General features: G+C 39.2%; 1 protein-coding gene across 1 annotated transcript in view; it reads right to left on the bottom strand.

Annotated features, from left to right (window-relative positions):
• The window catches only part of MYOM1 (myomesin 1), a 68,595-nt gene that overhangs the window by 23,346 nt on the left and 22,511 nt on the right, over positions 1–22,738 (bottom strand). The window contains exons 9-22 of the mRNA XM_058024656.1: positions 22,595–22,654; positions 21,050–21,214; positions 20,303–20,464; positions 17,022–17,163; positions 14,764–14,963; positions 13,108–13,164; positions 12,581–12,705; positions 10,755–10,938; positions 9,560–9,734; positions 7,172–7,293; positions 4,199–4,395; positions 3,321–3,447; positions 2,416–2,600; positions 1,574–1,688 (exon numbers count right to left, since the gene is read on the bottom strand). Of these exons, the coding sequence (XP_057880639.1) occupies positions 1,574–1,688; positions 2,416–2,600; positions 3,321–3,447; positions 4,199–4,395; positions 7,172–7,293; positions 9,560–9,734; positions 10,755–10,938; positions 12,581–12,705; positions 13,108–13,164; positions 14,764–14,963; positions 17,022–17,163; positions 20,303–20,464; positions 21,050–21,214; positions 22,595–22,654 (2,016 nt within the window). The remainder of the gene's footprint in view (positions 1–1,573; positions 1,689–2,415; positions 2,601–3,320; positions 3,448–4,198; positions 4,396–7,171; positions 7,294–9,559; positions 9,735–10,754; positions 10,939–12,580; positions 12,706–13,107; positions 13,165–14,763; positions 14,964–17,021; positions 17,164–20,302; positions 20,465–21,049; positions 21,215–22,594; positions 22,655–22,738) is intronic.

Raw genomic sequence — 22,738 nt, 5'->3', positions numbered from 1 at the left:
CACAAGAGTCTGTTTGTATTTTTTCTCAGTTGTAGTAACATGGTCAATCCTTTATTTAGGACACTTGAAGAGTGTTACCACCACAATGTTTTATCAGAAGTATGATGCACAGATATTAACCCTCAATGAAAATGGATTAGTAAAGCCAAAAGTTTAGTCTTAATAGTGGCTTAATTCTCTTATTAGAAGTGGCTGCTGCATATAGCTGTTTTCAGGGATAAATTTTTAAGGTTTGCCTTACTCCCCTTGCAGGTGATAGAAACAGCCCTGGTGCTTCAGCAGCTTATAGATCTGAAATTATGTTTCCTATATTTTTCAAAGATCCTGTTTCAAACCCTTCTTATTCATACAATTACTTAGCTTATTTTTGTCCTTGTACCCCAATCTTACATGCTTTCACCTGACCATCTGCTCCTTCCAGTCTCTTTTCCCTATCCCAGCTCAATAGCAGTCACAGTCACCCCAGCCTCCCTAGTCTGAGCTTTCCAGTTCTTTTACCCCCCCAGCTTCAGACCTCCTTTTTCAGGCTTTTTTTGACTTACAGCCTCACTGAGGTCTAACACAATACTTGTTAGAACTTTTGCTGCCCTGGTCATAAGGATTGGGCACATATGAGAGCTGAGCAAGAGGATGTAAAAATTAACCTAGGGGTCAGAAGCTGGGAAAAGATCCATTGTCAGAGGAGAAGAGGGTGTATGATGGAACCAGGTGGAGTTGTACCCCTGTATCTTCTTACATCATACTAACCTTATAGTAAGGTTTTGTTTAAAACGTCTGAGATTTTTAAGGTATTTGTTTAAAATGTCTGAGATTTCATTTTTGCACCTTGTAGGACCCTGCACTTCTACAACAGTCTGTAGATGAGGAAGCCACAAGTCCACGCTTGGATTTTCTGCTGGGGGCTTGGTGACAAAAAAAGTGTTGTCTCTGACCAGTCACCTCTGTTACTTGTACAGCTAAATAAGGTTTCCTGAAGTTCCAGGTATAGAGATGCTGCCTTTGCACTGGCTCCTGTGTTTCTTGCTGATCTTACAGACACACTGGAGCTTGCCTTCAAGGATGCCTCCAACAAAGAACTGCACTACTGAAAGTGATCCACTGAAAGTGATCCTCAAAATTACTTCACTGTGCTTTTCAAGCCTTTATTTTAAAGACCAAGAGAAAACATGTGTTTTCTTTTATCCTTTCCACATTACATAAGAAAAGGGGATTGATGAAGCATAAAAAACTGATTTAATACAGAAAAGGCAAAATTTACATCTGTAATATTGTTTTGTTGAGCTGATCTTATTTGGTCCTCTACTTATGCACCTACCTGTAGAGACATGCAAATCTTACAACTTTACTGCATCTTTATATTCCTGAACCTGTAGTTACGATAAGAAAATCTGTTCTGACCTTAAAACATACCAGACAATGAACTCAAGATATGGCCCTCAACTCATATCTTACTTCATAAAAAAGCTTGACCTGAGAAGGATCAGATTCTTGGCATGTAGCCTGCAGGTAAACACATTGCAACAACAGGAACCTGTGTAAATATGATGACAAAGAGGAAGTCTTTCTAACGAACCTGGTCGTGTTTCTGCTATGACAGCATCTGTGACATCTGATGGCTTCCCAACGCCAGCCTGGTTTGCTGCCCGCACGCGAAACACGTAGCTCACACCTTGTGTCAGGCCACCAATCTGGAGGAACCAAATACATACAGCGGTGTGTTGCAAAACACTGATTTTAATTTCACACTTATTAAGATCAGTCTGGGTATTTGACAATTCTATTTCCTTTCTTGTTTTGTTTCTTTTCCAGTTTTCTTTTTTTTTTATATTCAGCTCCAGAGTGACATGACTAATCTGTGTGACTTGCTCCTTCCTTGTGTGCATAGTTAATGTTCAGGCAGCGTCATTGCTGTCATTGATTTCTTAGCAAAAGGAGGACTGGTTTTGGAACAGGATGTTTTTAACTCATGTACCTTGACCTCTGAAACATCATAGTCTTTTACTGCACATAAATGCTGGCTTTGAAAAATGAAATTATCAGGGTAATAAGTGCCAGCCACACCTATTTAGAAACAAGAAGGAATTTAATAGTACAGAGTTAATTGCAGTGACTTGAGGAATTATACCGAAATTATGTCACCTGGGGATACTCTTATAAAACATATATGAAAGGATCACACTTTAAAATTACTTGTCTTTCAAATATTCTGAAAAGTATAAAAATAGCAAACCTACTTCAGGCTTATCTCTAGAACTGTGAGACTGCTGATCACTTATTTCAAAGTCATTCCACAAAATTATGTATCATATGTCCTACTGAGTAAGTGGGGCCATGATCAGCGCAGGATGATGCAGTCAAAACTGACTTCCCCAAGGTTATGCTGCTATGCCAGTATTTGAATCTTCAGCAATTTACCTTCAAGTATTTCTTTTGAAGGGGCTTCTCATTGACACTTCTCCAGCGTTCCTCCTTTGCTTCAGTTTCCTTCATATCAACATAATACCCAACTACGGGAGTACGACCAGAATAAACTGGTTCCTTCCACAGTAAAACCAGAGAGTCTTTCCTAACTTCTGTGCATTTGACATCATGGGGTGGCCCTGAAATGTAAAAGTTGGGGTGTGGTGTCAAAATAAATCCCAAAGGGACCAGTGCATAAGACTCTAGAACCGAAACCAGACAGAACCCAGAACAGCACACAGAACTTATATAACATTTGGCTCCTCTGTATCATACCTAGACTCAATGTACAAAATACAGCCCATGCCAATTAAAAAGACTAACCCAAAACACAATCTAATTGGTTGAGATTGGTATCTTGATCAAATATTCATGAGCTTACAAAATGGACAAATAATCCCCAAACTCTGGGAAATAAGTTAATGATTAAGCTAATGTGCTGCTTCAAGGACTGGTCTAAAGTCCACTGAAGTCAGCGGAGGTTGTTTTCATTAATTTCAATGAATGCTAAAAGGTCAGGGATCTGGCCTTGTAGTGATTTACATTTAGACAAGGGTTACAAGGTCCCATTCTTCTTTGCCTTGTACCTTAGACAGGTATTTATGTCTAGTACTTAAACTAGAAAGCAAAGTGCCAGACACAGTAGAGGAACAAAGAAGGAAAGATAAAGAAAACTAAAGAAGCTGCTTGTAAAATGCTACTAATTAAATAGGGATTATCACTGTAATGGTACGAAATCAAACTGCTGGCAATTCAAGCCTGGCCATGAACTTCAGTGTCCCACAGACTCCCCTGCAAAATGCCTGCATTGGATAATCAGTCCCAGAGCACCCTGGGCTGTGTCCCACTCGGGATCCTACCAGGCACAGCAATGGTCCACTCTTCACACTTGAAGGACTTGCTTGGTTTGGAGGGTGCCCCAACCCCCGCCAGGTTAGCAGCAGCCACCTGGAACTGGTACACCATGTTTTCCTTCAGGTTTTCTATCTGCAGGATCAATGAGATGGTACTTATTAACTTTGGATTAGGACTTCAAGAGAAAGTCACAATAATAATTGTTGAAAACATGAGCATGCTTTGAAGCGTGCCTGAAGATGGAAGCATTATTGACATCTTAACATGATAATTATCTTGGCTTTTCCTCTCATCAGTGATGGAGCACACATGAGTGATCCTAGCATACTCAAATTGCAACCCCCTTTTCCTATTGATAGATACTTTGGTAGGCAGGGAGGAAACAAGGCATTGTTCAACAATCATCTTAGTCTGTCTCGTGGTATGGAGCAAGTTCACTTAAGGCAAGAGTTGTCCTCACAGTGGGGTGAAACTCAGTCCTGGCATTGCTTTTCATTTCTAAAGCAGCTCAACGAGGTTGTCTCTAAATTGGGTCAAGAACTGATCACAAAAACCAGCTGGCACAGAGCTGGCTTTAGCACTAGCAAACACTGGAATATGTCCACCAAAACAGCAGGAATTCCATTTATTGTGAGGGCCTACTTACAAAATATCAGACTATGTCAGTGAATTTACAGATGACAAATGGTTCCAGACTAACAAATAAGTGTACAAACAATTTTGTAGAGAAGTTTAATAAGACTAAATAAATGTACCATCCTGGAATTCAAACCCTCTGAACAGTTATCTGTCCACTGAATCATAGTTCATCCCAACCCATCTTTGACATTTGATTTGAAAGCACTGCCTGCTCCCCCAGCAACAACTGGAGTTAGCCTCTTACCCTGTATGCCCTGTCAGCAACAGCCTTAATGTTGGCCTCCTTCCATTTCCCAGGAACTCCATCCACCACTTCCCTATAGTTCACGTAGTAGCCGGTGATTTCAGTTCCACCAATGGCTTCGGGTTGTTTCCATCCCAGCACCATCGAGTCACGGACGCTCTCGAGCACCACGATGTCGTAGGGAGGGGATGGAGCAGCTGTTGTGGTGCCAATAACACGTGAGTAGGAGGCAGAATCTCAGGCTTGCTTTCACTTACCGTGTTCAGGCGGCTCCTACCCTGCGTTTCCTAATTGGGACAATATTTATGTGCTCAAGGGAACTTTCTGGAGCTGGAATAAGAAATGCAGGATGAAAGCTTCCACAAACCAAATGCAAAGTCCAAACTGCATAGGAATTAGTCTCCAGGATCCCCTGTTTTTGAAAAGCAGGCTCATACATAGCAAAAGAATGTGTTGCAATTGCAGCTCTGATGCAAGTGATCAGGACTCACTTTACTCTATGAAAAATGAGGAACTAAAACTAGCATTGCAGGAAAAGCAAAAAAAATTGGAGATGCAATGATTTGTTTTGTTTTGCAGAAAGCAAATCCCTTTTCACAACACAATATTCATTGTAGTTTCCTTTAAAAAAAATAGTCTCACATTCTTTCCTCTCAAGAATTGCCTTTATGTGTTTCTTTTTTTCTTTTAAATTTATATACTGTGCAAATTTTATCATTGCACCCATCATGTGGTCTTACCTTAATGGAAGGCAGAGTGATCATAGGCACTGCAGTATGACCAGAAAAGGAACAGGTCTGTTACTGGAACTTACATTAAAAAATATGTGGCATAGTCCTTCTTCTTAGATTTTTCTTAAACAGTACAGAAATAATTCACTTCGTTCCAAACCACTTTCTTATATTTCTCCTGTATCTAGAAGGAAAATGCTTGCCCACATCCATTATGTAGCATATCAGTGAAAAGCCTTACTTATGCCCCTGAAGTCATACTTTGGATGGAATACCCACATCATATATGTTTCCTTTTGTGTGTAATGCTTTGCATTGGTGTCAGCTAGGCCCAGGTGTCTCACTTCAGAGGCCTAGGGAGGAGTTTTGTTCCCTAGCCAGGTATCAGGAGTCAAACGATATTTAAGCCTCACATATCTTGGGCAAAATGGGTGTTTAGGCACTGAAATTTAAAACATGATTTTGTGCACATGTCTATACATTCCTCCTTATGTATCACTATTAGTCAGAGATAGAACACAACATTCATTAGCACAGTGTGTCAGCAGGTAAGATGTAGCTTAGGCTAAAATCCACAAAGAATCTTCATATTTCCTAACAGAACACAGATTTTCATGCTTACCATCATAAACAGATTTTGTTTCCTTCCTACATACATAACCCAGAGAACCAGGTAACCAGATTCCTAACAAATTACTGAAATGATTAACAAATAATATATCACCTTGGATACATTAATATGCAGTCAAACAAGCCATTAAATTACTAACCATATTGATTTGTTTCACTTTCATTAACCACTGAGTTTGCAAAGTGATCTCCAAAACTATTACATGCATAATGATCTTGATGGAGAGTTGAGGACATAATTAATAGGTCTGATAGAAGATGCATCACTGTAGAGCACGTCCACTTGTGGCACAGTTGAACAGAAGTTACATCAGTCTGAAGTGGACCAACCAAAGCAGCAAAATCTATTTATTTCATTAATTCTCACCTGTATCTTTCTTCTTTGTAACTTTTTCCACTGTCAAAAGATCCCCGGGTCGAGACTTACTTGCCTGCTTAGCAGCAACCTTTTGTGGTGCCGATGTGACAGCGTCCTTAACCACTCCTCTCGTGTTACTGTCTCCTGTACTCCCCAGTTTGCCACAGCTACTGGGCAGTGTCTCTCTATTAAATTTAGCATTGCATTTTAGCAAAGCATCTGTGTCAAAGATAGGCTGGGAGGCCTCATGCATGCCTTCCCAGCTGGTAGTGCGGTCTGTTAGTCCAGCAGCTTTACCACTCAGTTCAGGACACACACCATGAAGCAATCGTCCCCCTATAATTGCCAGAAAACAGCAAAGACATTTGGATTTAGAACACATTCTTTTTTCTTCATTTAGGCAACAGAGTTAAGAAATGCATGCAATGAGCAATACAGCTGAAGTATGACAAGTCATTGTGTTTATGCACAAAATGTTAAGCTTGAATTCGAGAAAATTTGAAATGCATAGAATACCTCTCAGCCTGTTCACAAATAATGCATTTTTAAATAATGTCTAGTATTCAGAGCAGAAAAAAAAAGTGAAGTTAATAGTATTACTTTGCTTCAGTTATTTTAGTCTTAGGTCTTCCAGGTCACGTTTCTGTTCCTATGAGGATGATCTCACAAAATTGCCCTAGGCCACATGTCTCTGCTCTAAGGTTGAGAGGTATGCAGCTTCAATACAAATGAGAGTGAGGGTGCTGCAGACATACAATTCATTCTAGTCCAGTGATCTCATTAATCTTTATGGATTAGTTCAGGCAGTGGCAAACAGAAACAATCCATCAGCAAAGGGAGAACACACAGGGTTGTAGAAGGTTTACAGACAACACATTGCACTATTAGGTTTAGTCATGGAAACAAATTTCTTAGGAACTGACTCTATATAGGATGGTGTGGATTAGAGGTGATATACCACATTACAGAATCAGAATGACATTCCATTTTCCAGGATACCTATTAAGTGAACTTGGCAGTGCTCTCATACAGTGGTTCAAAAGAAACACCTGAAGAAAACTGGATGGTGAAGGTGAACAGTCTACAACAGGGCAGTGAGTGTGAAACCATGTCTGTGAGACTATAGGATCTATGAGTAAATTATTATTTGTGGACAACCTTGTGAAACAAAGCAATTAATTATTCACTAATAATTGCTAAAAACATATTTACTTAATTAATTACCATTGAAAGGGGCAATGGAAAATAGCTTACCAATGGCTGCTTTCACTTCTATAGGCTCTGATTCCTGTGAAAATTCACTGAGTCCTGCTGCATTAACAGCTCTGACTCTGAAAATGTACTTCTCACCAGTGCTGAGCCCGTGGCAAACGAATCTGAAACAAATCAGTCAAGGAATATTTAAGAAGTATTATAGAGAAAAGAAAAGTTTTAAGGGGGAAAATAAAACATTTCTTCCATGGTATTTATTCTGGTTTCTAAAACCAAGGACAAACCATGGCCTCAGTCACTAATATGAAGGTCAGAGAATGCAGAATCTGAGCACCTCATTCACAAAACAAAGTCTAAACTCATCTCTTTTAGGATACGCTATTTCAACACTCTTTCCTTCTTTGAGACTACACAAGTTTCTGTGTTACCACAGGGTCTATCTTACTTCTACCTGTGTATTAAATCTATACTTCCTAGTAGAAAAAATGTCAAAAGCTGCACAGGTAAGGTCTATATTTGCTTCTTGTGGAATATTTTCATGACACAAGTAAAAGACACATGTAGCACAGGTTGCCATAAATCCCTTGAATCATAAATGAAAAATTGCAGAGTTCAAAAAAATTACAGGGCATTGTATAGGAGATAAATTATTTTTGTTCTTCACTTTCTTGCTTCAATACATCACAATAATCCAAGTCAGAGAAATTATTTTATTTGAAGACATTTACTTGATCATCTAACTCTCACAAAACAAAACACTCATAAATTTTCTCTGGCATCCACTCTGAAACCACAAAATTTCTGAGGACAGGAATAATTTATTTAGGAATAGATTGTGGTATGGAAATTATTTTTTTTTTGTTTTTTAAACCCCATTTATTTTTCAAAGGTATTTTAAGTGTATTTTATTCCATGTTACTTTGATTTTGTTCTGCTTTATAATGTAGTAATAATTGCACTACCAATGCTGATCTCATGAAATGGCATATGAAGCAACTACAATGTGGAAAACAAAATCAAAGTTTTACTTTGGAGTAAGGAAAAAAAACCTGAATCAAAATTTTCAAAGTGGAATTTTCCCTACCCATTCTATCAGACTTTTCCAAATCATTTGCTTTCACCAGGATGTGTGCAGAATTTCAAAAGATCAAAATACACTGCATAAGGAAGGCTATGAACTACAGAGAATGCTTTAAGATTGACCTAACCAGAAAAACCAAGAGTTAACAGACAGCCTGTGCCTGACTGCATCATATATTATATCACACTGATTAAAAATACAGTGATAGAAACCTATGCAGTGTACTTGTATCACAATACATAGTAACTCAGAACAATATATTTATTTCTACAGTGGTGAAAGGTCACATATATTTTAAAACAAGCAGAGAGCATGAAACTACACCCACTTTCAATATAACTGTGATATAACTCATAGAAATATATATGAAAGGATGTAATAATGGCACACATAAATATAAATACAATATAAATGCACTCAAGAATATAAAGGTCATTGTTGTGTCTGTGTTCAGCCAAGTGAGGTTTTAGGTACTTCTGATATACTAAGCATTTACAATGCCCTTCTAAACAGCAAAGATGGTCCAGGAGTATTTAGCTGAGTTTGACTTACTGTAATAAGGGTTGTCATGGATAGCAAGTACAAATAAGCAAAATCAGTCACAACAAGCAGGAATTACTTCTGTATTGGCATCAATCCCCTTGAGGAAAAAGTTCTGCACTTACTGTTTCAGACTCTGAAGATTACATACTTATTCAAACAAAACCAAACCTGATTTATCTCAGGAACTAACTCAACTCAGGAAGTTTTAAGTCCTGATTTATTTTTTTTTTACTGGAGATCAAGCTTCATATTGGTAAGAAATGTGGGTTTGTACCCAATATTTAAGAGTGTTAATTAATTTCTTGATGATTACAAGTAAAACAGCAGTCAGAATGTAATATTTTTAGTGGGATGTTTAGTCCACATGTCCTCCTGACAGTCCAGATACACAGCCCAGAAATGTTTAGAGCAGTCTTCCAAAATAAACCACTTTGCTTCCAAACATTATGCAGCTTAGTTCTCCACATTTGTAACTTCAGTCATTCCTCAATGTCCTGCTTTTCATCAAGCTCCTAGGCTGTACAATAGCTAGAAGTAGCAAGCTGTTTCTCTTTCCTTCATTAGCAATGTCCATATTTCTTCTCTCTTGACTAATTGTTTCTAATATAAGGTTGATTATAATTTCTCTTTGGAAAAAACTCACTGTACTTTTACAACTTAGGATCTTCACATGCAAGAGGGATTCCAGCCTGGTGCCTACCACAGAGAGATTAGCTCTACTACTACTAATGGCTGGAAAGCACACATACATACCCAGTAAATCAGACATTGGTGGCCATAAATTCCATGGTTTGAGGTTAAATTACCTTGTGCCTTTCACTGGATTGTTGTTACATGGCTCCCAACGACCAGATCCTTCCACACTTGACTCAATGTAGTACCCAACCAGCTCCTTGGCATCTGGAGGCTCTGTCCAAGTGACAACAACTGAAGTATCTGTATTCCTAGTTGGCATAATTCGGCCAGGAGCTTTGGGAATATCTGTGGGAGAGAAGCAGAAATAAATTAGTGGCCTGCCACTTAAAACTTATAAATAAAATAAGCATGAAATTCTATTCTTGATTATACTAGCATGACTAGTACAGATTTAATCTTAAAAAAACTGCTCTGATTTAAATTCAGTAATCTGTCAGGACAGGACAAGACAGGATCAGAAGGCTCAAGTCTTTGGTGGTGGGGTTCCTCACTTCTGTATTGCCTAGGATTCAGTGTATTTCCTTAAAATCATGTTTAGTTTATCCCCTTGTAATGAATATCTGCACCAGAGATGTGATTTGGAGCTTTCTAAAAGAGAAAATGCGCTAGGTGCACATTGAAGATCTTGTGCAGCCCACGGGATAAGCCAGAAACCAAGGCTCCTGTTAAGTAGCAAAGGGTATCTATAGTGTTTTTTAAGAAGAGATGTCTTGCTCTCCTTAAAAAATCTATTCCAAGGGCATCCAAATGCTCTGAGAAGTCAATATGAAGTGAATAGAGATCATTTAGGAATTGGATTGAAATCTGCATTGCTGTTTGGAAACAAATTGGTGAAGTAGGTGTAGCTACTGATGACTTTCTGTATTGAACATCTTGGCTTCTCTTCCAGTGAAAATAGTCTCTGCTTTCAATGTAAGTATTACATTTTTCACTTTTGTTTAATTTGGCAAACAAGGAAGGTTAGACTCTGCTGATGTCTGGGCTTATTTTCAAAAAAGACTCTAAGTAAAACAAAACATTTTTGTACTTCCTTGAGTTTTCATTTTCTTTTGCTATTTGCAGTCTTTGCAGTTCTTGGCATCATTATTTGCAGCTTAATTTCCTTGCCTTGCATCTGTTATTTGACCGCATTAAAGGTTGAACAACCCAAACAAAAATTATTTTAGCTAAAGGGAATAAATCACTGACTGCTTTTCATACACTTGAATTATTTTCTGGGCAGCTACCTGCCTGCAGACAAAACAATTATATCACAAACTGGAAAGTTATCATGGAGGTAATTTAATACACTCAACCACAGCTTACCAAGTTTGTCATCCACTACAGTGGCTTCAGTTGCTTCTGAGGGTTCACCAATCCCAGCTGAATTGCAGCAGCGAACTCGGAAGCAGTAGGATTTGCCTTCAGACAAATCAAAAACTGCAAAGCGAGGGGACTTCACAGGGATCTCAGTGTTCACCCTCTGCCAGTCCTCTGTGCCAGCAACACACTGCAGTCAAACCCAGAAACCACGTTTAGAACAGAAGCATCTGAAGGCTGAGCATCTCACACAACAAGACTTTTTCCCTGGACCACCAAATTCATGTCTGCTGTGGAGAACAGGGAGACACATCCCTTCTTTGGGGCTTTCCACAGAATGAGCATATTTCAAAGCTTATTAATCTGCCAGATGTTCACTTTCTCCAGAAAACATACATAAAAGTTTACTGGTTTTAATATACCAGAGCTAAACCCTCTCCACTGCAAGGAAGTGATGCTATTAACTGCACCCAGTCTGGACCACTTTCAAAATGAGTTTTGCAGATATTCAGCATTATGCTAAGAGCAAAACCCTAACATTACCTCTTTGCTTCTAGATGCTCTTGTGGCACTCTTGGTGGTTTTGGGGTGTCTTTCAGAATTAATAATGATTTGACCCTCATTTTCCAGAAAAAAAAAATTACATTTGCAATTAATTTGTGAATTATTTTTACTTCCATGGCTAGATCATGACCACTTATACCACTAATATTAGTGATTAATTTTTTGCTTTGATTTACATGAAGTATAATTTCAAGTAAATGGTTCTGGTTTCTGAGGGATTCAAATTCTCATCTGACTATGTGACTTTAGTGCTGAGTACTCAGCATGCAATTGATTATTAAAAATCTTTCTTACAAAATTCATATATTCACCCTCTCCAAGGCTGTTGCTAAGTGAAACTCATTTATTTAGACCAGATTTTGTATGAGAGATGGAAAACACATAATGGGAAGATATTTATGTCTCCCTTGATGACACCTCTAGACTGATAGGAAAAAACATTGATAAAAAAGTTTATGAGCCAAGAGATGCTAGAAGGAAGGGTGATGGTGTGAAGAATTTTCTAGGCTAGCAGCCATGCAAAAACACCTCAGGAAAGCAGGTGAAATTAAAACTGATTCTGAAAAATTAATTAAAAATTAAAACTGAAATTAAAACTGATTCTGGTCAAGTAGATCAGAACAGAAATTTTGTGATCTTTGCTGAGTTGGTGAAGCAAATGTAACCCTAATGGAGAAGATAAACATGAAAAGGCAGCTGGAATAGAAAGTGCTGACGACAAGAAACTCTTGCAAAATGCTTCCATCCAAAATGTTAACAATCTGTCCTGCCAGACAAGCTTCATTTATACAAATTTTATTTATATATATATATATATATATATATATATATATATACTATCATATGTGTATATAATATAGATTTATGATATACATATACATAAACATGCATTATATACATATATATATATATATATATATATATATATACACATATATGTAAATTCATGTGATTTTGCTCTGTGTTTTCACATTATAGAAGGAGTTTTGTTCTCTCTACTCCAGGTAGGTCAATGACACAATTCAAGAATATTACTGTGTGTGACACATTCTTAATCTACTTTCCTATTTCCCATCTTTCTTTTATTCCTAGTCTATCTTAATCTACAGTTGACAGTTATCTTGATGAACTTCTTATCCTTGCCCTAATTTGCAAATCTCTGAAATGAGAGTTAACCAAAGGTCCAGAAGAGATGACAAAAGAAATGTAAACTATTGTAAACAAATGTAAACATCATCACAGCATGATCCTATTTTGCCCAATTTTACCTTTTCCACAAAGTACATGATACCCTCATGGCCCCGCTGTCCGGGAGGTTTCCAGCTAAGCACAACATAGTTCTTGGTGGCCTCAATAACTTGGAGGTCTGTGGGAGGACCAGGAACAACACCCTCTGAAGGACAGGGAAGAAAAGGAAAGGGAGCTTGGATTTAGTTCTTCTGGTTTTGTCTCAGAATTAGCATCATAACTAAAAATTGGACTATCAATATACCTTAGCACTTAATATTTTTTTTAATGTAAAAATCTTTTAAATATTAAATAAATTTAAAGTCTTTAAAAGTCTTTTAAATAATTGGTTTAAATTTCCTTCTTTTAATTCTAGGCATGATTTTGCTAGGTCCTGAAGAATGAAGCTTCACCTCAAAAACAAAGCTGTTGAGTTATTCAAGGTCAAGTGACTCTCAGAACAACAAACTTTGGGTGTGTGCCAAAGTGCACTGAACTCACTCAGAGCTTTCCTAATTACTGAACCAGCTTCACATTAGACATTTGTAGGCAAAAGGGCTGTGTTTACCTGCAGGTTCTTCCTCAGTCACAATAATCTGTCCCGTCCAAGGAGCAGAAGGGTGACCTAAAACAAATGTCAGAGATAACACAATGAGAACAATGAGAAAACTGACTCTTTCTTGGTTCAGAACTAACAATTGCAAGATCCCCATGAGCTCCATTTTTGGTTAATGATGTGGCTGTTGCTCATGTACCAAGCTAGTTACCCAAACTAGCTGTAGGCTTGAATATTGAGAGCAGCTCAGCATTTAGCATAGCTAGAAAATCCACTGAAACATCTATTCCTTCCTGAAATGTCACTGAAGTCTCCTAGGTGACAAGCAGAGGTATTTGGTTCACTCAGCTCATAATTTTCAGAGAATTAGTTTCGGCTTTATTTTCTATCCTCTATTCCTTTGGTTTAACAGTTCACTTATTAAAGGAACAGCCAAATTCCTGCAAGCTGCATCTTGTCTCTTTTTTAACCACTTTCTCTCATATTACCAGCTTGTAAATCATGGGTCACAGTCACAAACAGTAACAGCTCAGCCTGACTCAGCATGTCCACTTGATAAATTTGGGTGTCTCTCTGAGCAGCCAATATGTTATCACACTGTGGCAGTTATGCAGCTCTCAACCAGGTCAGTGCACTTTCAGAGATAATTTTTGCAAACACTGTTCTCCGCCTCCACATTGTTCACCTCACATTGGCTGATCTGATTTGGAGATGAAAGAAGGGAAGAAGCAGGTGGGTAGGAAAACTATGAGGGATGAGAGGAGGAGATACAGAAGAAATAGGCCACCAAACCCAGACTTCATCTGCTGTGACAGCTTCCATGCTGCCCATTGAGAAGCAGAGCCCTCTGCCCTCCCCAGGCAGGGTTTCACATGTCTGCCTGAGTGCAGTGTTTCCTGGCAGTGCCAAGTCTCTTTCCTCTGGCCTTTTGTTTTATCTTGAATGGAAACCTAGATCATCTGGCTGCAGCACTACACAGAGTAGTTCATACAAGCTATGGGAGCACTCTAGCTTTGTGTACAATGCTACCTTCACATTGGACCATTTTAAATTGTAAAACTTCAGAAACATGTAGAAATAGATTTTGAATAGAAGTAGAAATTTATTTTAGGCATATGATTGTGTCCTATGCATAGAGGGCTGTGTTTGGAAGGAAAATGTCTGAGACATTGTGAGGCCACAGGAGAAATATCCTTGACTTGGAAATGCTAACCTTCAAGCAGAGAGCCTAGGATCTGTTGGGCTGTCCTGGTGCCATTCTGATGTTATTGCAAGACTTGGATTGTCACACAAGAACAGCACTGGCCACCCTTGTCTGGGGCTCAGAGAGAGACTATTCACAGGATCTGTTCATCTGTTTTGTTGGCTGAACAAAAGCAAGTCTCTCTAGGCAATTAAACTCTCCTGTGCATTTTCCCCCCCTTCCTGCAAGTTTGGAGCATAGTACTGCTGTCAGCCAAAGTCATTTCAGCAGATAGAACGCTTAGTGCAAAAAGCACTGAGATGATTTCTTCTTGGCAAAGCTGGCTCCAAAGGATATTTTGGCTTTGCATTGCTCCATCTGGTGGGACTTTGAAGGCTTATGAGTTGATACTCTTAATTTTTATTTTTTTTAATGAGTTGAGACTTCTTAAACCTCTCATGCAACCTGTAAAAAGCACATCTTACTTCTAAGCCTGGCTCTGTCAGCAGGATCCAGAGCAGCCACAGGCTCTGACACCCGGGATGGCAGGCTGACTCCAGCCTTGTTCACAGCTCGGACTCGGAAAATATAGGAACGGCCTTCGATCAGACCAGTGACAGGAAAACGAGCAAACTTCACGGGATTCTCATTGCACTGGGTCCAGTGGGAGGTGCCAACCTCACACCTGAAAAACACAGACAAGAGCAGTGCTGGGAAGGGAAGGACATGAACTCAGGGCTTCTCCACGCCTTTGCAGCTTCACCATCTGTTTGTGCTCATTGCCTGGTCCGTACTGGCTCCTCAGCAGAATTATTTACTGGTGACATCAAAGCAGCTGCACCAGGGCATCAGGCTGAAGCACCAGCTGGGCATGCACTAAATCCCTCACAGCTGCACCCCTTCTTTCCTGAACTGAAAAAGGGATAAGAGCAGACTCACTTCTCTGTTTAAACCCTCCAAAGTATGCTTAGGGAGTGTCAGCTTTGGCTCACTTGCAGGGACAGGAAATTGCATCCCTTGCAGCTGCCAGAAGGACACTGCTTCATCCTCCCTGCACAATGCTGCACTGTACATCCCACAAGATGCTGGGCTTCATGGGGTGCAGAGACCCCCACTGTGAGTTCTGGGACCAGCCCAGCACTGAGATAGCTGTGAATGGGGTTAAAGTGGGGCACTCAGTCAGGCCCTGCTGCAGAGACCAGACCACTGGGGCTGCCAAGGGAGTGTGCTGGCTGCAGTCCCTACAGTGACAGGACCCAGTGTGGTGCTGCTGGTCCCACACCTGTGAAGCCTCACACATATCAGGAAGATGGTTTATGGCAGAAGGAAGATAAAAGAGTAGCCACTTCACTGAGAGAGGCAGGAGAAGCCTGTGGTGATGGCTTCCCTGTATCCAGCAACATGGTCAACAGAAACATGACCTTTCAGCTTGGAAGAGACTATCTGGTAAGAGATCTGCCAAAGAGAAGGGTACAGCTCCTACCCAGATTTCTTGGTACATACAAGAATCTCTCCTGAGAATTGTTACCATCCCACTCAGGGTAGTTTTGTGGTTCTTATGTCTGCTTGGGGTGAGGGATGCCCAAGCTTTGCTTCTACCATTAGCAGACCATTAGCTTCTACCATCCTACAGACCAGTCCTGCTGGCTCATCCACAAGGCAGTCAGGGGCTGCCCTGGCTGAATATTTGGGTCCTTAAATACCTTTAGTGGGATCCGACACTGGAGAGCAGTAACACAGCTTTGAATTTGGGAGCAAATGCGGAATAAACAAGGTGAGCACAGCAGAAAAAGCAAAATGCCCTTTCTCTTGCACTTACTCTCAGTGCTAACATCCCTCAATAGCCTAGTTTTAAAATGAGATATTATTGTTCAGAATCTAGTCCTGGCTTTTGTTTAGGATTTTTCAAAGAATGTTTAAGAGCCATAGCTTAGATCTAGCACAACATTTTTACAGCAGTGACAGGCACTCAAAAGTTATCAAAACAGTAAAGTTATATGTGAATGTTAAATGTATTTCACAGAGCAATTCCCTCTTTTTACTGAGATATACTATATATATATATATATATGTTTGAGTGTTTTTTACATGCATTTGAATAAGCCCAGAAGAACCTCATACGAGGGACTTTGTTACTGAAATTCAAACAAATATTACCAGCATTGAAAATCACTGCAAGTCTCAAAATACTGACCTAATTTCTAAAATCACAGGCTTCTTAGGATACTGCCACCTCCGTGTGTAACACATGGGGGTTTCATATTTTTAAAAATCATTTCCATGAAGCTTGTGAATTTAAGTGCTGGAATAACAACAGCATTTGGGAAAGAAATCCAAGTCCCTTTGAGATAATATTTTGCTTTCTAGTGCATAGTAACTATTAGGAAAGAAGGCAAGAGAGCCCTGGTACTGCAGGATGCACAGCTGCCTGATGCAGAAGAACTACCCAACACTACAAAATCCTGAAGCCTCTCATGCCTCAGAGGAAGAAGTGAAGGCTGAGCTGTGCAGATCTGGCAAAATCCTTTCTATGCAATTAAATGAAGCAAGATGTGATTATTTCCAAGAAAGTTAGATCAGGGCCAGCCAATGAAAACAAAAAAAAAATCAGTTTTTTTCTGGCCAGCAATAAGAATTAAAATAATAAACTACTTGTTTTAACTCATGTTTTTCAATGTGCATTTAGTTTTTTGAGTTGGAATGAGCAGCAATATGAATTCTCCAGTCCAGCACAGCCACTGACCTGTCAATGAAATATCCAAGGATGGGGTTTCCTCCATCGACAGCAGGTTGCTTCCAGGAGACAATGACATAATCTTTGTTGGCATCTAAGCACTGCACATCTAGTGGTGCACCAGGGGCTCCAGGGATTTCAGCATCAGCATCTATGATGATGGAGAAATATGTTTGCAAATGTGAACCACAGTTCTTTCACAATTACTAATCTTTAAGGATTAAATTGTGTTCCAAATGACTTTAAAAAAGTATTTTCTTTTATATTGCAAGTGTTTTTCTAGGTTTTGGCTTCCCTTTGTAACATTTACAAATGTTACAGCATACTACTAATGTAATTCACCTAGACATTTTAAATCAAATTAGTCCATGTATTCTGATTAGGGAGCTGCAAGAGACACTGCTGAACTAAAAACTTGGCAGCCAGGTAATAGCTGAATTAAAACTATTCATGCATTGGATATAACAATACTGAATTAAATATCTCCACTAATAGTATTCATTGTTTGATTTTGGTTGGCTGTGAAGAGCAAAGGTACCAAAACCTTTTGAAGTTTAATTATATTGCACATACATTATCACTGTGGAATAGAATCTTCATAAGGATAAGTGTATTGTTCCTTTCAAGTGTTTACCGCAAATCTGGGACTGCTGGTGTCACAGGGCCTTGACTCAGCTTCTGAACATGTCTTATCTGAAGCTTTGAAAAATAGAGCATAATGCTGGGCACTGGGGAATTTTTACTGTTTACAAAGAGTCTGATTTGTGAGACGGTGCAATCTTCATGTAGAGAAAAATAACCTTTGCTGCAAGATTCTGAGAAAGACTTTCAAATAAGAGATGTTGTTTCTCTGCAGAATAATATTGATTTGTACATTTGAGAGCTACTTCAAAAGAAGACCTAAGAGTTATATACCTGAATAAAAAATTTTGCTAATAAATACTATTCATACAATCCATATAAATCTGAGTTCTCAAAAAGGTTTAATGTTTCAAGGCATTACAGGTATTTGGTTTACAGTATACAGTAATCCAGATTTTTTATGATTTTGACTTTTATGAAAAAATGCCTTATTAGAGAATTTAATATGATTCATTAAGTAAAACACCAGTCTTCCTAAAAAAAAGAAAATCTCAGAAACATTTTGCAAAGTCTTCTCTTATAGGCAGAGTAAAATCACCTGGAGCTTTTGAAGCTGTGCCAAAGTTGCTGTGTCCAGGTTCTAATTACAGATAACTTGATGCATTTTTTAAAATGGTGACATACAGACTAAACCATCCAGTTAACATCACAGAATACTAAGAACATTAATAGCAATAACAAAATGTCTTCAGTGACCTCTTTATGACATGTTTTAATTGCCTGTATTTACCGCTGGACAGAATGTGAGACAACAGTTTCTTTCCAAGACAGACTGGGAAGGAGCTGGAAGAACCAGCACTGCTGATCAGCCTCTAGGAAGCTAGGATTTCATCCCTGATGGCTTGCTGACAAATGATGACCTGTAGCCATGGCAGATGAGCCACATATGCTCTGGAAGCCCATCTGAACCGTGTAACATTATGAGCCTCCCTTCCATTGATATGCTGATTTCTGTGTGTGGCACAAAAAGACAACTGGCCCAGCTTAAATACCACAGCTGCCATTTAAATAAAAGTTGGCAATGAGGAATACAGTACCCAACCGAGATTGTGGGGACCATCTAAACAGGAATGCAGAATATAATTAATGTAGATAGAATTTGGTAAACACACCCATTGGCTAGGAAGATACTCTGCTGAAAGGGGTGGTGGTTCAGTCAGGTCACACCTGTGTTACCAGAAGATATAATAGGATTGAGGGTGATCATTTATTTATATGGCAGCACAATGTAAAACAAATAAAGAAGGACAAGTCCTATTTCTTGTCACAGAAGCTCATTTCAATAGGCTCTTCCTTCAGGTGATCAAATTGTCTGCTTCAGTTGTATTTTCTATGCAGGTTGTCATCTCACACAGTTCTGCTGGACTTGGCAACAAGGAGCCATTTGGGCATGGTCTCAGAGCCAAAAATTTCCAGAGCCTTTTGAATTAGCATTACACACTTCAGCTGCTTTTAGCAGCTGGGACAGATATAGAATCAGCACACAACATGATAGCCATGGCTCCTTTTAAGGAAATAATTCTCAATGGATACTCAATGAAGTTTTTGATTGGTACAAGCAAACAACATTCACAAAAATTACATTTTAATTCTGCTCTTCACTGCATTACTTCAGAGAATCACACAGTGGTTGAGATTGGCACACAGGTCCAGGTACTGTCTAGTTGAGCCTCTGGCTCAAAGCAGAGTCAGCCACAGCTGGTTCCCTAGGGTCATGTCAAATCAGGTTTTGGGTGTCTTCAAGGATGAGGACTGCACAGCCTGTCTGGGTAACATGTTCCAGTGTCTTCTTTACTCCCCTCCATCAGGTACACATGGATAAACTCCTCCCATGATCCCTCTTTTCCAGGCTGAACAGTCACAGCTTTCTCAGCCTTTCCTCACATGAAAGATGTTCCAAGCCGTAAATCACCTTCACATCCCTTCAGTGGCCTCACTTCAGGGAGCCCATGTCTCTTTTGTATGGGGGATCTCAGAACTGGATCTAGCATTGGATGAGCCCCACCAGTGCTGAGTAGACGGCAAGGATCCCCTCCTCAGCCTGCTGGCAATGCTTTTCCTAATGCAGCCCAGGATGCCACTGTCTTTGTGACAAGGGCCCATGTTCACCTTGGTCCACCAGGATCCTTCCTGAAAAGCACCTCTCCAGACAGACCCCAGCCTATTCTGCTGCATGAGATTGTGCTCCTCCAGCTGCAGATCTTTGCATATCCATTCCACTGTTTTATTTCCTGCAGTGTGCATTAGAGAGAACCCCTCCAACTGAGCAGAAAATCTTGATAAAAATAGTGCAGTTTAGCTGGCAGTGGGATGGTTACAAAAAATCATTTGTAAATTATTATGTGCATTTTTCCTCCTTATGACTGATGTTCAGCACTCTGAACATAGCACCCTAAATTTCCTCCTCAGAATGTCAATGGAGTTTAGAAGTCTTCAGGCAGATGACACCAAAGCCTGACACATGCATGGATTTTTTTCCAGAGATAACGACTGGAATGTACATTGCTAGAATCTATCAATAGGAAATAATTATTCTATTGTGATGAGGGGTGAGAAGGGGCAGAGGGGAAAGCATCTCAAATATGTGATTTTGTCAAGATGTTTTCCTCAGCTCTGTAGTGAGTTTTGTGCACAAGAGAGTGTCCTACCTCGAACAAAGACATAACCACTGTACTCTTCATAGTACTCTCCCATCGCCACTCGGAGCGTGTACAGGCCCTCATCTTCCTTGTTTGCATGAGTCAGTGTCAGAGAAGCTCGCTCCCCACTCCACTGCATCTGGACCCATTTGGATGGTGTAATAAGAACACCTAGGAATCAGAGAACTTCATGATGAGCACCAGCAGGATATACTGAGGAACAGATTCTGAATACAGAGAACATATTGGGATAGATTGGAAATACAAAGGAGACCACTCTTATTACACAACATTCTGTCCTTGAAAACAGTCATAAATAACATCTAATTCTACCCTAATGATAACTTTGATTTCAAAGCATTACTTCAGGAAGCAATAGGTTTTATATTTTATCTGCTGTTACAGAACACTGTGCAGCTTCTTAAAAAATATCTTGGCTTATAAACAAATAGATAGTAAAAGCTCTATGAGCTCTAAAAATGGGCCACATAGATGTTGGCTCTGATAAAAATGCTTCCAATTTAGATTTTTTAAGAAATAAAAAGTCCCTAGAAGACATTTTCACTGTGATTTGTTAGTTTTCTGTGGTTTCACATCAAAACGCTAAATTATGAAACAATTCTAGTTGAAAAAGAGAAAATATGATCATTGGAAAACCTGAGAAAGTGATGACCAAATCATAACGTTGACACAAGCTGAAATAAGTAAAGATTTACATGAAAGAAGTTTCTATTTCTTCTTGTCAAACATTCTCACCATTTCTGTACCACTCAATGTCTGGTTTGAAGCGCTTGATATCAGGATTGATGACAACTGTGCAGCCCAGACTCATTGTTTCACCTTCTCTCCCAAAGGCTACGTCAAACTTGTCGACAAAGCTGATTTCAAACCTGGAAGCATAGCCATGAGGGGTAACGGCAACTGTACAAGAGAAAAAAAAAATCTGGTTTTCTTTCCTTCTGTGACAAGAGTAGGAAGAAAAATTACTCAGTGATTATGAATACAGTCACAGGTAAAGTTCAAGGTATAAATAGGAACAATATGCATATTAAGTCATCATCTTCAGAGGCAATTGCAGCATTGGATAATCCAAGTCCTTTCTATTGCAGAGAATTGATTATTTCTTCATTTGTACAGCTCTAGTTCACACAGCTACTTCATTTTAGCAGGGAGAGGTTTCTGCAGAATTTAATTTCAGAATTTTCAAAATTTCTAATCCAGTGTTTTATCATAAGGTTTGTTTTATAACTTAAAAATATTTCTATTTGTGATCAATTATTTGTTCAGGTCAAATTGATCTTTAGCTTTATGGTTCTTCTCTTTCCCCATTTTAACTCCTTGCATTCACGCGTTCACTCAGCCTTTGTTTTTGTAAGCTAATAAGCTTGTGGGGGGGCTACTGCAAACATAAAAGGGCAGCCCTTCTTTCTTGTTTCTATTCTTGTTCCTGAATTTATCTTTTCAGATGCTGTGTGTCCCAAGTGGCGCAGTTTTTCAGACAGAACATCGGAAGTGCCTTTCACTTGTACTGTACGTACACGACAGAGGTGCTTCCATGTTTGTTTTGAAAACAGCTCAGCTGATAAAAAATAAGGTCACACTTTACTTTTACTCAACTAGCCTACACTGATAACTTTCCCTCTTTCTGTGATCACTGAATATATGCAAATTGTGATCTTTCTTTCCCATAAAGAAGTGAGAGATCCCAAATTTTATTGGAAATATATGGAAGTCTCATCTGTCAAACATTTCATGGGGTTCCTAGGGCACCTTCACCCACATGGCATATGTGGGTGGATTGTCTTATGATCGTGGAATCATGGATGCCATATTGTTAAAATGTGAGGTTCTCAGGTAAAACAAACTGCAGTTTTTACCATGATACATGCCAAAATAGTCTAATTGGGTTCTGGATATTTAATCTTTTCTATGCATTTTCTGTTAATTTTCATAGCTTATGAAACCACATAAGCAGCAGATAACAATTAAGCCTACCTACTCTGTGTAGGCACATGCTTCCTCATGCCATGTTTTACATATTGCAAAAGAGGAAGTGGTTCTCTCTTTGACAGATTCTATTTCATAGTGAAGTGCAATATTAACAGGATATTTCTTATATAATCCAACAGACCTAGAAGGCAATGCCATTTCCCCCTACTAATGAGGCTAACACCATCCCAAATTGTAGAGCTTCTTGTAAATCAGACCTGCTTCTTTTTAAAATAACATTACTAAGTATTCTGCTTAGTCATGATGTCACAACTATAAATGGAAGTGTCAAAGAAACATATTGTGACTTACATGGAGAGAGGGAAAGATTTCTACCATGCAAAAGACTTGCATCAATTTCTCCTTTGTACCCTACACAGAAAAAGACAAAATGGTCACTACCACCAAGAGGCAAAGGCTCTGTGAGCCACAAAACCAAAACTGGAAATGTGCATC

This window comes from Melospiza georgiana, chromosome 1 (assembly GCF_028018845.1).
Source record: "Melospiza georgiana isolate bMelGeo1 chromosome 1, bMelGeo1.pri, whole genome shotgun sequence".
NCBI classification, from domain to species: Eukaryota; Metazoa; Chordata; class Aves; order Passeriformes; family Passerellidae; genus Melospiza; species Melospiza georgiana.
This window is presented reverse-complemented; position numbering and strand designations above follow the sequence as displayed.